This window comes from Neopelma chrysocephalum, unplaced genomic scaffold (genome assembly GCF_003984885.1).
Source record: "Neopelma chrysocephalum unplaced genomic scaffold, ASM398488v2 Primary Assembly neopelma1_23, whole genome shotgun sequence".
Lineage (NCBI taxonomy): Eukaryota > Metazoa > Chordata > Aves > Passeriformes > Pipridae > Neopelma > Neopelma chrysocephalum.
The window spans coordinates 3,610,925-3,626,275 of NW_020897691.1; the positions used below are offsets into that span (position 1 = coordinate 3,610,925).

The following is a 15,351-nucleotide window of genomic DNA, read 5'->3' on the forward strand; positions in this document are numbered from 1 at the left end:
CTTTAAAGAATATGATGTCATATAAAACTTAAGCTCTACAGCTGTGAATTAAAAAGTAACATCTGGTTTCAAATTTCCTTTGGAACATCATTAGTTAGTATTGGATGAAATTTAGTCAATGTATTTTTATTTGACTTCTTTCCTCATCATTGTTAATCCTGGAATGACACCATAGCAGGTATAAATCTTGAGATTCCAGGTGTAAAAACTACTGCAGGTAAAATTCCTTACTTTTTCACTAGCCATTATGGGCGAGAGGCAGACTGTCACCTGAGGGAAGTCTACTAGTTTTCCAGAGACAATATTGTTCTCCAAGATACTATATTACTAACAACAAAGTTACTCAGTCCAGAATCTTTTGAAAACCCAGGTTGTTTTTTCTTACGACAAAGAAGAAGAAGACCTTTTAACTTCTTTCACATTCTGAGGCCAGCTGCCCTCATTCTTTGTACACTTCGCATTTATGATATGGTTTAACTTCTCATCAACCTATGAAAACTTTAGATCTTCCAGGAGAAAATGATTTACATTTTTTCCACTCTTGAAAGTGGAAGAATTCTTCTACCACATGAGCATTTGACAGAAGCCCCACTTATTTTCCCCCCAAATTAGCCTTATGTCACTGCTTGCTGCAGGTGCTTGAGCCTTATCTGCCTCTTGTACCGACCTTGACTAATGACCACAGAAACGACAGCAGTTAGAAAGGTAAAGGGACAGGTAATACTCGCAATAGCACCTCTGATAATTAAATTTCATGTTTTTGGCTTCCATATTATTCTCCCAATTATACTTCATCCACCATGCATCTAGTTTAACACCATCCAAAAAAGCAACTAAATTAATGGAAAACAGCACCATTGTCTGAATCTCAGTGCGCAAAATTTAACAGTCTTTACTGTCTACTCCACAGTAGAGCTCCAACTGCTCCAACTCCTTCGTTGGGTATATCTAAATAATACTAAAATATATTTAAATAATTATTTATATATTTAAATATATATTTATATATTTGAATAAATATACTTTAAAAATACTCAAGACTGCATCCATTAGCTGGATGGCTCTCCCAGAGTCAGTACACCGTATATCAATAGGATGGGCAGGAGCTTCTGACGAATCATGGTCACCTGCAAGTAGAGTGCTTTAAGTCCCTTGCAGAAAGACAGATGGGAATCTCAGGTTATTTTCCCAAAGGAAAAGGGGAGAAGCCGCAGGAACTAGGAGTCAAGGAGACAGAAGAAAAATCTCTTCACTTGTATTGGGAATGAAAATGCTACACACTGCAATTCCCTTCTATGTTGTGAGTGACACGGCTATCAGGTCTGGCCTCAGTCTGCACCACCTCCTCCTGGCATATGTAGAAGCAGCAACTTCTTCCAGAGCTGTAACCCGGACCCAGGTCATACCATTCTCTATTTTATTCCCAGAGTACCACAGTAAGGGTTCAGCTCCAGTGCTTTTCCCACCTCTCTCTTCATTGTACTGCAAATATATTTCAAATGTTGAATCTGGAACATGTGTAAGTTTGAGTAGCTTCATTAGTGTTTATTTCAGAAACTGTTAAAAAGTGGATAAATGCACTTTTCTGAAGCATATATTTTTTATGCAAATGTTTCTGTAAGTTCCTGTCATAGTTGTTTATTTTCCAACAACATGTTAATCTCTTATAAGTACAGAATGATTTCTCCAGGGAGAACATGAAAGATGTATGAGGTCGTAATTTTTTTTAACCATATATAAAATGGAGAAGATGTTAGAAATGTAAAAAAACCAGGCATGCTTCAGGCATGATTCTTAAATTAAGTATTTCATCAGCTTTCTCCAACTGTTTCAGTCTGGTCTGTTTTCTCAGAAACATTGTTTCAATTTTTTTTCCCTCATATGAGTCATGAACAGACAGGGAAGGGAAAGTAGTTTTATTTGGGTTTTATACCAATAATAAAAGTAATATTTTCTTTTTTTCCCCCCTAAACTCAAGCATGGCTCCTACTATAATCCCGCAGCAGAAAAGAGCACGTAAGAAAGTATTCTGCAAAGTACTTCTGCCACAATATTAAATTTCACTTAGTACTGAAATGCCAGAGTCCTTGAGCCTTATCACTGCACCTGATTGATTGTCCAGTTAGACTCCAGGTTAATTAATATCTATCTTTTATAAAGATGGATAAAAAATCCATCTTTATAAAACCAGCCCTTGCTTTAGTGCAATTCTAATCTACCAGTGGTCTGACTGTCTATTTCTCACAATCCTTGCAAACCCATAGATAAAATGATGCTTTTAAAGAAAGTCACAAATAAACCCTTACATAACAATCTCTGTAGCACAAAAATTCCATCTGTTAAAATATGTTCTACCTAGTTGAATACCTTTTTTATAACACAGAACTGGAAAAAAACATTTTTGCAGTGCTTTACAGAAACTAAGGATGTCCCTGCCCTACGAAGGGAAATTTATTACTCTGAATGTCTAGGGGCTTTTCTTCATGTCTGTCTCTCAAATGATAAGCAAATCTACTGTTTAGGGAAAACAAATTATAAAAGGATGTGAATACTAATCATCCAATTCCTAGATTTTACTGTTCACTAGCACTTAAATTTATTCCTTAATTTCTTTATAATCAGAACACAGAGAGCCAATTTTGTCCATTCTTTCCAGCAGAGCTGAACTGAGAGAACGGTGAAAAGGAGTGTCCAGCCCAGTCATAATGACACTATCAAAACAGTGGGAATGTTGCAATATTCAAGTAGCTGTGCACTAAACTAAATCTTCATAAACAAAAAAACAGAGGAATCCTGCAGATGTTGTCTAAAATGAAATAAATTCACTATATCATTCAACATAAGAATTATCTTATACAGATACACATAAATGAGCAACAAATGTGTTTTGTCTCAATGACAAACCTTGAATGCTTGATTTTTACTTACAAAAAAAGAAAAGAACAAACCAAGCAACGAAACAAAAAACAATCACACAAACAAACTGGAGGTAAATGCTTACACAGCAGAAAAGGAGCTATCTTTCTTTGGTTTCTTCTTTTCTCGAGCATCACTAAAATCGAGAGCAGCTTTGTCCATTCCTAGTAACTCACTGATCCTGTCACGGCCATAGAACTCACCATATTTATCCATGACCTAAAATCAGAAGCAATATTCAAGAATAGTCATCAGTTGGGTAGATGAGCTGTTATTAAGCCTGGTTCTGAAGACAAGAGGTTTAAATACATGATATTTTTCATCTGTTTGTTTCCATCTGCTTATCATACAAGTCAGTAATACATTTTTTTTCTGCTCAATTGCAATCAATTCAATAGGTTCAAGAGGTGGGTGTCACAGAATCACAGAATGGGTCAGGCTGAAAGGGACCACTGTGGGTCATCTGGTCCAATCTCTCTGCTCAAGCATGGTCATCCTAGAGCACATGGCACAGAATTGTGTCCAGGCCATTCTTGAATATCTCCAGTGAGGGAGACTTCACAACCTCTCTGGGCAAAAGATGTATCAAAGATAAGATGTTTCTACTCATTTAACAAAAACTGGAAGAGGAAAGTTATCTAGCAGCAGGACAATAACTAAATCTATATCATCACTGACAGGAAAAAAAATATACTGTGAGGTCACACAGAAAGATGTTTTGAATATCCTAGCTACATGAAAAGCTCTGATTAATAAGATTTCTCAAAGACAGTAATTGATCCTTACTAGTTATTTGTTTCAAGAAAAAAACCCTACCATATTTATTCTGCTCAAAGAGGTCTTTTAATAACCCAAATTTTTTGATAATTTTAATTTTTTTCATCATTTAGGAGGAAGTGTTTCATTTTAAAACAGGAATGAAAAATGTCCCCTCTTATAAACTAGCTCAATTGAATCATTTAATGATTATTTTTATTAGTTAATAACACAATAAAACTATAACACATAAAATATGGAGGAGTCTAAAGATCTTGAACATAGAGTTACAGCTAAAAATTATTTTCAGGGAATTCAAACTATCCCCATCTCTTTCTTACAAAATTTAACATGTTTCAAAAGAAATTTGTCTGGAAATGAACATTTACTTGCTCTCATTCTGACTGAACGCAGAGTTCTTTCCTAAATATTATCTGTCTCTTCTCATTTTAAAAAGAATACTCAAAGAAATAAAAAATTTTGAATAACAAGATTATAACTGAGTGACTCCTGAAAGTGAGGTGGTAGTTTACCAGCTTTTTAATAAGCAATGTTTCAAATCTCTATTGATATTTTTGGAGATTTTTAGAGGCAAGCATTCTTTGTAACATGCCCAAAAGTAGTGCTTCATGATTATTCTCCCAGCTGGGGATTAAGGAACAAATATATATAAAAGAAAAAATTCTTTGCAAAATAGGGTCATTTGAAGGCACTTAAATCTACACAGGGCAGTTCCTCAGCCAAAGATAAAGTACCAAATCTTCCACACAATTCAAAACCATTCTCCCTTCCTTTCAATTGGAGCCTTCCTTGACCTAGTACCTTGACAGAAGCAATGTAGAATTTTATTTGATTTCTTGAGTACTCTGTCTAAGGTACTCCCTCCTCTTTGCTTAGATAGACAGATAGAAATCTGTATATAACAACTTAAAATATGAAAAAAAAACAGTTTCAACAGCAAAATGAATACACAATTCAAAGGAATTTTTTTATCAGGTCGGCCTAAGACTGTTACAAAGCAGAAGAGCTAAGAGCATTAAAAAAGACATGTTTCCAAAAGCATGACACAAGATTGGAATTAAATATTGTGAAGGAGGGGTAAATCCAATCCAGCAACATGAAAATCCTCTTTTTCAATTGTGACAAAACACACTAATATATGTATTTTTGCTGTAAGCTGTGGTACAAACATTAGATTTATTTCTTCAGAGTAAGCTGAGAAAACATTTGAAATAGCATTTGTAAGCAATGAGTCTCTGCTTAGAGAAGATTTTTTGAGAGAGGGATTGTTAGGTTATGCAATAAAAGCTCACCTGCACACCCGCAAAGGACCACAGAGACACAATGGTTGGGGGAGAGTCCTAAGAATATCTTGCCCAGTTAGTCCTAGGGCCATCAGCCCATTAAAGGCCTATTTCCTTGAGCCCAGAGGAGTACAGGGGCACAATGGCAGGCAGGAGGCCAAACTGCAGACATCAAATGAATGGATGCTCTGCCTGGTCCCTCCCAGGGCTGTCCCAGGAGAATCTCAGACCCAGTGTTCCAAATCTGAAACCCATCAAGATGAGTAATTGGTAGGAACTCTCCAGATAGCCTTTCAGACTAAGAGGATTACTGCCAAGGGATGTATACATTATGTATCCCATAAATGAGTTGTTACAGGGAGGAAGCAAAGGTGGAGAAAGGGATGAATTTCAGTGATTTGGGGAGGCAAAAGTGTGGGAAAACAGAGTGGCAAGGGACAAAAAGGGCCAGATGCATGTGAAAAAGGAATTCTGTTCATTTTAAAATGGTAAACCTCAAAATTTACACTGAATTAAAGTTATACTTCAAAGAACTGTAGTACGCATTTCTTCAAACATGAAAAGAAACATGTTTTTAAAAATAAGCCTTACCTTTCTTTTCACAAATTTGTCCCAGTAGTTATTTGGGAAAGACCTGAAAAACACAGATAAACAAGATTACATTTTAAACAACCATGAGAAGGTGTGGTACTAAGAGACCATAAAAATAACATAGCTTGTTTCTAAGAGGCTCTTTATAATGTCTATCACTAGCTAGTCACTTGTGAAGCTGCCAGAACGAAAGCTGCCAAATGGTTTTCAGCCTACCATGTAAATGTAGCTTGAGAAGAGCAGCAGAGGCAATGCCTGCAGATAGGGTTCTAAAGAGTTACATCTCACAGCCCCACCAGGCAGAGAGTCAGAACTTTAAATATGGTCCCAAAAGAGAGCCTTCAAGAGACACTGAAAGGATGCAAAGCACAGTTCACTCTCGAACTGACAGCAATACGCAGTAACTATCACTGTGTTTGCCAAAAGAAACTCAGTGCATTTTTTTCTTTTATGGAACAGAAATAATTTTAAAGCAAAAATCTAGGAATTAATAAGACTAAACAGTAATACTAAAAATAATAGTAAACATTAGCCTAACAGGTGCCTGACATATTTTGCATATTTTTGTATATACTTGCTAGAAATACATCTCTAAAAATTGTTTATTTCAGACAAGTTGGATGATCAACTATATAACTGTGGAAATGGAAGAACAATTCCTTGCAAGGCTATAATGAGACAAAGTAAAAACTCACTGTGTGTTGATTACAAGCCTATCCCACTGTCCCTTAATATCATCTTCTGATGGCTGCTCAGTTATATATAGCCCATCAAATTCCAATTTCCTTGCCACTTCCTTTTCTCTCTTAAAAATAACCAATGGAACCTGCAGTTAAAAAAAAATTACAGGAATTATTTAAAATGCACTGACATGTCTGCAAACTTTTAAGACAAATCTGGTTGTTATGAAAAGTTAAGTATGAAAACTGAACAAAGCAAAAATAGTATTTAAAAAAATTAAAAGACTTGACAATTCCCTAGAACACGAAAAACGTATTGATGCACAAGGATTAGATCATTCAGAATCATTAAACTGCAGTGTACCAAACAGTCATAAAAAGGTGGTCAAAATTCTTGAAAAGGGATCCTTCAAATAAAAATAGCTTTTCACTGCTATGGAGCGACTACAGTTATTCAAGTGAAAGAGAGCTAAAACAATATCTTTTTTAAAATTCTTAGAATGTCTAGTTCCAAAATTGACTTGGGATCACACTTGGATTTCATTTTGATACTCAGAGATGCCAGATTTTGCCTTTTACTTGTTAAAGATTTCTTAAGGTTTCACAGTAGGAAATAAAGTGGTTTCACAGCAGAGAGAAAGAAAGACTGTAAGCAGTAAAAAAGAAAAATCACATTCACATTTCATAGATTTGATTTGTCAGCAGCTGAGACACCTAACCAGTAAGGATCAGGCTTTACCCACAACTCTCTTTCATCAGCAGGATGACATTCAAAAGTACAGTCTGAGAAGGCAGATGTAAAGAGTTGGTTCCAGCAGAGTGGATTTTTCTTAGAAATCTGTTATCAACAAGAAGTAAACCCTACTCTTCCCTGGAACTATTTTGCAGGTCCCCAGAATGCACCCACCCTCCATTACCCACCTTGACTGTAATACTATTCAGGAGTGGACATGAGTATACTAAAATGATGATAATAAAATTAGGACTACTCAAGCAACGTGGTGATTACATTAGGTACAATGAAAATGTTCCAACATTATTTTCCAATAGTTAAATGAGAAAAATGTAGTGGATTTCATGCTGAGCAATCTTCTGAAGTAAGCCTATCACATACAGGCCTGCAGTTATGAAGATTTTGGATTTCAAAATCTTCAAAGATAGAGATTAAAACCATTTTTCGACTTTTCTTCAGAGTTTCAGAATTAGAAGACAATTCATTATGACAAATAATGATAACAATGCTTTTCCCTTCTAATCAGAGAATAAATGTAGTTTGAAAAAAATGTGGCAAAGTAGTATAAAAAGTCATAGTAGAAAAAAACCCAAAACATACAAGGTGGGAGAAGAGAACATCTCAAAACCCAGAAGTCTAAGCTTTCATATTTCATGGCAAACAATGCAACAAGAAAATGTTGTAGTATTTAGTGGTCTGCAGGGACATTTAAGGTAGAGTTGTAATGCAGTAATATAAACTAAAAATGCTGATCGTGTCTTTAGCATAGAAAAAGTATTATCGATTAAAAGAGGAAAGTAAAAATATCATGGACCACATAAGATATTATAAGGACAAATTAGCAGCCATACTGGGTCATAGCAGAGGTCCATTCAATTTAGCACTATCCTACACTTTCACCTATAGCTTATGCCTTGGAAGAGTGTAAAAATGGGGGAAATACATCCCATATATATTTCTCCCAGGTTCAGAGATTTATGGCATTTGGTTTTCCTAAACAACAATAAGCATTTTGACAATAAAAGTCACATCTTTATTTTTCACATCCCTAACAGAGATCTTCTGTAAGATATTCCTCAAAAGATGCTTAAGCTCCTGCCAAAACACTACCACCAAAGTGTATGTGTATGAAAAGCAGACATTTTGTATAGCCACAATATGGAGCAGCAATAGGCCAAAATGCTACATGCTTTCCAAAAAACCCAGATGACAGACTAGTAATACAAATACTGTCATCTAGCTTCCTCTGGCCATGTGCATTCACACCTTGTCTTTGACAGACACAAGCAGCTTTTGATAGAAGTTATTGTTGTCAGCCAGACAGACAATTACAGCAGATCAGACTCTGGCATGTAACTTCCTGAAAACACATATCAATTTCTGTTTACATTACACTAACAAAATATGATTTCTTTACATGATCTCCCAACCTGCTTAAGCAAGGTTGCTATAACTTCGTTGCAATTTATACTGTTCAATGGATAAAAGAGTTTGGACCTAGAATACAGAAGAAAAGTCCATTTTTTTCTTACTTTCAAACAGTAATACCCTATGATACAGAAGAATGAGATGACTGTGTGTAGGATGGCCAAAATTCGAAGCGTGGGCTCCATGTAGCCACTGCTTTCTTCCAGGACATAATGCACTGCAATGACCCTCTCATCATCGCTTTCCAGGATGTTCAACTTCGTACTTTCACCATCAGATATCACAGGAAGTTCCTTTTCTTCTGTCACAGCAGATGTGGAGACCTGTTTAAATCACTTAATCTTAATATTGCAGCTGTATTTCCTTTGATATGAGTTTTACAGTAATACAAGCTAAGTAGCATAGCTGAAAACGATACTAAGGACAATACAATTGTAAGACTTTTTTTACATAAAAACATCCAGAAAGAATACCTTAGTGAGACCTTTTTATCTTGTTACACCAGCCTGTGATAGTGTGCTTTTTCTTTTCTTTTTTTTTCACTGTCTATCCATTGTGGCAAATTTGGCCCATGCTAAATTTTATCACCTCAAATTCAAGGGCACAGCCCTCTTAGAAGAAACAAAGTCAATTCCTGACAATCCCACACGTAGTTTTTATCTTCAGGGCTTTGCCAGAAACTGATTAGAGTCCACAGACTCTAGAATTGTATTAATCATACTGAAAGTCTTGACAAAATCAATGATATTCTAGGCAGCTTGAGATGATGTGACTTCTTGTTGTACACACCCCCCCAGGAGAGCATAACAGTACAAGAAAACATCTCAACTGACGTGGATTAGTTTAAGTTGCCAATGAAGGCTCGGCTTGGCTGGTTCACTGTACTGTGAAATGGAACACCTGAGGCATGGGTATGCCTTACAGCCTGCTGCTTTGTTGCAGCACAGAACTTTCTAAATAGATATTCGTGTACTGGAAGTCTCTTCTTACTTCACACAAGCACTTCAGCTCTCCTTAGATTTCTGAAATGGTGGGATGAAGCAGGTATTTAATCGGTTAGGCTAGGCAGTTTCACCGTAGCATATTGCCTACAAAACCCGAATGGTTTCCATTGTGCTACTTGAAAAGTAATATTTTGAAATATTTACCTTATAGAAAAGCAGGATAAAGTTGATGGCAAAAGCAACAAATAACGCCAACATCCTCATGTTATAAAAGTTTCGGGCAAAATAATTCTGAAAATAGAACAGAACATGAATAAACTTTGACTAATAAAGATTCAATCATAATTATTAGGTTCTTGCATGAAGGGGTTTTTTTGTGGTTTTTTTCCCTACAGAACTTTTTAATGGAATTTTAAATATTTTTAAAGAATCCAAACAAACAAAAAAACCCTCAACAAACATTTTCAGTGATGTATAAATTCTCTCCTACTCCACATTACAATAATGGATAAAGGACGTTTTGTTTCACTCCTTGCAGAATGATTTTTAATTCCCTCTTACATCTTTTTCATTGTCCTCTCAATACACGTGGAGACAACACAGAGACATCACAATGTAATAGTAATGTAATAATAATACAGAAGTTTCCATTTTCCCTGTAACTCATTTTTCATTCATATGGCAAATTGTTACCAAGAAATAAAAATTTCTGTATATAAGTTTATTTTAAGTCTTTTCCTATTCCAAAATCAAATGGATTTTTACCAGGTCAGCAAAAATTCATCTGTGACCTAAGTACCGTGAGTAGAAAGCTTCTCTGACATTATGATGCAATCAAAAGGATTGCAGAAACATGTCTTTTCCATTCCTGACAATTCACAATCCTTTACAGCACACATTGTGAATGCTTTAACTCTCCCATAGGAATTCCTCCATTTTTATCCTCTAACTATAGATGACTATTAGTGAAATATTAAACAAGACTATTAGAAAAAAAAAATCAAGTCAAATTTGCATGACTCTTATGTGGCTAGCCTAAAAAAATTAATCTCAGTTCAAAAGCAAAATTTAAATACCTGATTTCCTAATAAGATTGTGAGTACAGTTTTGTAGTTTTGCTTTATTACTCATGTTAGAAGTAGGCTGTACCTAAACAATTATCTACTAGATAAATAGCAAAAGTGTATTTCTTTTTGCTTTGCATTTCACACAAGCCTCAGTGAATATGCATGGAATCTCCTAGCTAATAAAAGCACAGATTTTAAACAGTTCTACAGGTAACTCATGGATATCATATTTTACTGAGAGAGTCTCAGATGCAGTTTTACTATTTAATTAGTCTTATTTTCTACAGGTTTTGAGAAGTTTGACAAATATTAACTTGCTATTTCACAAAGAAAAAAATCAGTAACATCTTTCCTTATTTGGTTTAGGTTAAGAATTGTATCTTAGGCAATTCTTTTTATAGGAGAGCTTGTAATTTCCCAAAGTTGTCTCTCAGGAAAGAAGAAATCCTCCAGGCTCATTAGCTGCTGTAAAAATTCAGGATTTTTATTCCCAGAAAAATGCATGGATGTTTTCCAATGATGCACAGGCATCTCTGGAGGTCTGAGTTCGGGAAAATAATTCTTTTCCTAAGAATTAATATCTTGTATACTATTTGTGTGTTTCTTTTCCCTAACACTTCCATTAAATCTTTGCGTTATGTTCTTTTTATGGATGATGGTGGATAGAAAAATGTGGTCTGTCAGATGCTATTTGTCTTTACATTGGTAGAATAACATGGTGGTACATGTCTCTGCCAACAGCTAAATACAAAATCTAGAGAACAGCTTACAAGAAGCTTCTGTTGGTATGCAATGATATTCTTCCAGAAGACTGATTCCTGAACTTCTGGTTCTCCATATCTGTGTGTATGAAGTTGTCTTAATTTCTGTTTCCCTTTGTCTTCCTTAGTTTTCTCTTCTTTTTCTCCATCTTCTCCTCTTAGGATACAAAAGAAGCCAAAACAGTATGTCACGTTAATAAAAGTTAAAAAGTTAGCAAAATTGCTAAACACAAAATTAAAATCATACACTGAAATAGGCTATTTCATCTTTTAATGAGGCTCAGTGATGAGTCATGCGGTTCATGCAGTTCATGCACATGAGATGTATCCCTCTTCAGTCCAAAGCACTGGCAAGAGTGACAGTCTGTTTAAGTCTGCAGATAAATTTATTGCTTTGGCACCTTGAAGCGAGAATGCTAACTGGCAGAGGCAGGTAATCAAGAATCTGTCAAACTTATTACCGAAGGGTCTGCTTCATAACTGTGCAGATAAGAGTTGCAGTGACAAAATGTCTGTAAGCTGACAGTTGTATGCCTGTATGAGTGCCTATGTCTAAGTGCTCCCCTCCAACCTCATGCATTTGAACTATCTGGTTGTCACAAATGTTGAAGAAAACTTTGGTTCTTCTTGCAATTACAAGTAAAGCCTCAAGTTTTAAATTTTTTATTTCTGCCCACCTGATGAATTCATAAGTACCCACTCCAGAAGGAGATGGGAGTGTGTCAGCATCTGATGTGTGCTTATCATCATGCTATCCCATTACAGAAAGTCAGAGTTAGTGGGCTGCCTTCTCCAAACACATGATCTGAAGAACTGTGAATTATTTAGAAGTTAATTTGACCTGTCAGCATGATAGATGAAAAGATCACAGAAGTCCATTTGAAGCCAAACTTTTAAGTTACACTATTAATTTCTGTGTACCTCTCTACAAACAGAATAACTGATGTTCTAAACTGCTTCTCTTCTCAGAATACACTTGACAAACTCACTTTCACTTGAAAGTTTGCCATGTTCAGAGTAGCTTCAGGGCAGCTAATAGTGCCAGGCACTTCACTCCTCACAGAGAATACAGGTATCACTGCAACTCACACAGTCAAGCAGAGCAATCAACAGTGAAGTGACCTTGTAGGATCTAACGTTAAAGTAATACCTACTCTGCTTTTTCAGGTTCTGATTTTGTTTCCTCTTTCTCTTCCTTTTCATCTTCTTTCACCTGCTCCTATAGAAAGTCAGGTTTAAAAATATGTCTAAACACTGTTATACACTACAGAGTTAGTTTAAAAGAATACCCAGAGTGCAGAATGTTAGGTCTGTTTGGTTTTGTTAAACAACCAAAACTCTGAGACAAGACAATAATTCAATTTACATTAATGAAGAAACAATTTAACATGGAGCTAAAAGTAAACCAAAACACCATGTACTTATAGAAGGGTGTGGAAATTCAGGTTTATGACATCAGAAAGAGTAAGCACTAGTAATGATATGTGATTCCCTTAACAAAATGTCAGAAAACCCAGAAAAACAGAGATGCAAATTTCATTTCAAGACTATACTTAACACATGAAAGAGAGAAACATATATCAAAAATAAAAGATATAGTTTACCTGGATTTTTTCCTGTACCTCAGGCATTGGAGCTAAGGAGGGAGTGCTCAGTAAGTCACTCAAACCAGCATTTGGATTGTGAGGGATTAATTTATACTGTCCACCTTCTCGTTTCAAATCTAACCCAAATATATCTGAGAGTAGATCACTCTCTTCTGATAAAGTCTGCAGATCTGTCAAGTCTTCTGTAGGCAATGCAGCTTCTGTTGGCTTTCTTTCCCCTTCTTCTCCTTCCCCACGCACCTCATCCTGAGTGGGATCTGGCATATTAGCTAACAGTTCAGCCACCTTGATTTTCTTTGCTCCTTCTACTAAGCTTCCTCCAAGCAGCAAACTGCAGATAATGCGAAAGAAGCCTCGGACAACACTAAAAGTAAAATGTAGTAAGCCCACCAAAATACTCCAATAGGAAGAAAACAAAGCCATGACCATGTCCTTCATGGTCATTTTCTTCACTTTTTTCATCTGTTTCTTTAGGCTTTTCATGCTGAGCATTTTCATAAGAGTCATTAAATTATACTTGAGAGCTACTAATGCTGACTTCACGGTCACAAGAGAGAAGAAACCCATTCTAGGATCTTCTTCCTCAGGGTTATCTTTCTCATTCTCCTCTTTATTTGCTGACCTTTCATTCAGATCTGACTCAGAGATCTGGGCAGCCAGTTGCATTTCAAAGATGGTATCCTCACAGAAGTTAACAAAAAGCTCCATCTTTTCTTTCTCCCCACCTTCATTTACAACATCAAATATAAATTGTCTCTTTGACTCTTTTACCTGAGGTTTCTCCCACTGAGTCCGACTTGACTCACTTATTTCAAAATAAACTCGTTCAATGCGCTTTGCGCTGCCCATGATTTCTATGCGTCCAAGGAAAGGCTGAAAGTAATTTAGCACACTCTCTGACAGTTCAAGAAAGGTTTGCAAGCGGGTATCATGGGGCATGTGCTCTGACAGGTTGGTCAGGAGAACAGCAACATTGAAACCAATGTCTTTTGCAGGTTCATGAAATCGTTTCACAAACTCCTCGTAGTCCAAAGTCTCATTCTCATCTGTTTCAGCACATGACAGTAGAAACTCAGTTTCAGACTGGGTGTAATGCTTATGGCTTTCCATTGCCCTGTGAAAATCCCTCTTCGAAATTATCCCTTTACCATCAGGGTCATATTCTTTGAATGCATCAGAGGAAGTCAAATCCTTCAATTTTAAGAACATATCAAAAAACTTCAGAATCATCTCCACATTGTTCGATGATTCCACAAGCATATCGACCATTTGCTTTCCAATAGTTCCATTCACAACATTACCTAGATGTGATAACAGGATATTAGAGATAATGATGGCAGCAAATGTTTCATCAAAGAAAAGCGTATTATAAAGACTAGTGAAATAATCAAAGTGTAAGAATGATAAACTGTTGGACACCACACTCATATGAGAAGCTAGCAGTAAAATCAGAAATCTTTTGCTGATAACATTACCCTAAGACTTGGGAAAAAAAGTTACAGAAAGGAAGAACTAACAAGGCCTGTTGAGAGACATCTGTTACATCTAAAATAGAACTAAAAGTGGGGCAGCATATTATGAATTTCACTGTAGCACAACATCGAAAGAGCTAGTGTCCCATTAGTTAGGATGAGCGGCTCAGAAGGTTATTCATGGAGCACAGCCTATAGTACTAAGAATTTACTTTGCTTCTCAGTGACCTATGAGCAAAGCAGTAGCAATGCATGCTACGCTGCAATCTATGCTGCATTTACTGCTCTCCCATTCTCTCAAGAAAATATAATAGGATACATATAAGAAGCAAAAAGGAAAAAAAGATCTTTGAATCATCTATGTGTATGTCTGGTTACTCTAGCACTAGAAGCTCTAATACCATAGAGAAGCTAAAGCAATAGTAGTATTATTTCTTGACAATGATTATATTCCCTGAGGAATCATAATTTCAGGACCTTGAACCTAGTCAGTCACTAGATGAATCAAAGCCTGTTCTTTATGGCTAAGAGCAATACCAAAATAAATGCAATATATTAAAGGTGCTAAAATGACTGATAAATGGTTCACTTCCTAGAACTCGAAATTTCAACTTAAATAGTCAAAACTTTTTCATCTAAGCCAAAAGAGAAACCAAGTGCATGGAAAGAAAGTAAATCTTCTGCTAGCCCTGGATTTTATACAATTCTGGCATTCAGAATTAATATCACTTATATTAACTGCACTAGCTAAATCTCCCATTCACTTTCAGATGTAAAAACTCTTCTGACAATTGAGACGTGAAAATTAAAAACTTTAAGGAAAATAGAGCATTATTTCTCAAATGAAGAAAATCGCAAAGGTAAAAACTGTTCTAGAACAACTGTGAAAGAGGATTTCAAATTTTTACTACCTTCCAGCATAGACAGCAACATGACAACCATATCTTTCTGAAGATCCATCAATTCCTTTAGCAATTCAATTTGACTGGAATCCTAAATAATGAACACAACATATATATATAATTAATATGTTTATTTCTTTGACATTTATATATGTGCACACATCTTTCACCTTGTAGAAATGAAACTTTA

At 35.8% G+C, this 15,351-nt stretch overlaps 1 protein-coding gene across 9 annotated transcripts in view; it reads right to left on the bottom strand.

Moving 5' to 3' along the window:
- Nucleotides 1–15,351, bottom strand: part of RYR2 (ryanodine receptor 2) — a 394,099-nt gene that overhangs the window by 15,028 nt on the left and 363,720 nt on the right. For 5 of the 9 annotated variants that reach the window (XM_027684677.1, XM_027684625.1, XM_027684631.1 and 2 more), the window contains 9 exons: nucleotides 15,171–15,252; nucleotides 12,785–14,088; nucleotides 12,335–12,399; nucleotides 11,190–11,337; nucleotides 9,557–9,643; nucleotides 8,513–8,731; nucleotides 6,263–6,393; nucleotides 5,568–5,610; nucleotides 3,002–3,135 (listed from right to left, as the gene is read on the bottom strand). In XM_027684677.1, the coding sequence (XP_027540478.1) occupies nucleotides 3,002–3,135; nucleotides 5,568–5,610; nucleotides 6,263–6,393; nucleotides 8,513–8,731; nucleotides 9,557–9,643; nucleotides 11,190–11,337; nucleotides 12,335–12,399; nucleotides 12,785–14,088; nucleotides 15,171–15,252 (2,213 nt within the window). Of the gene's footprint in view, nucleotides 1–3,001; nucleotides 3,136–5,567; nucleotides 5,611–6,262; nucleotides 6,394–8,512; nucleotides 8,732–9,556; nucleotides 9,644–11,189; nucleotides 11,338–12,334; nucleotides 12,400–12,784; nucleotides 14,089–15,170; nucleotides 15,253–15,351 lie in introns of those variants that run through there. The other 4 variants (XM_027684666.1, XM_027684658.1, XM_027684619.1 and 1 more) reach the window with 2 other exon arrangements.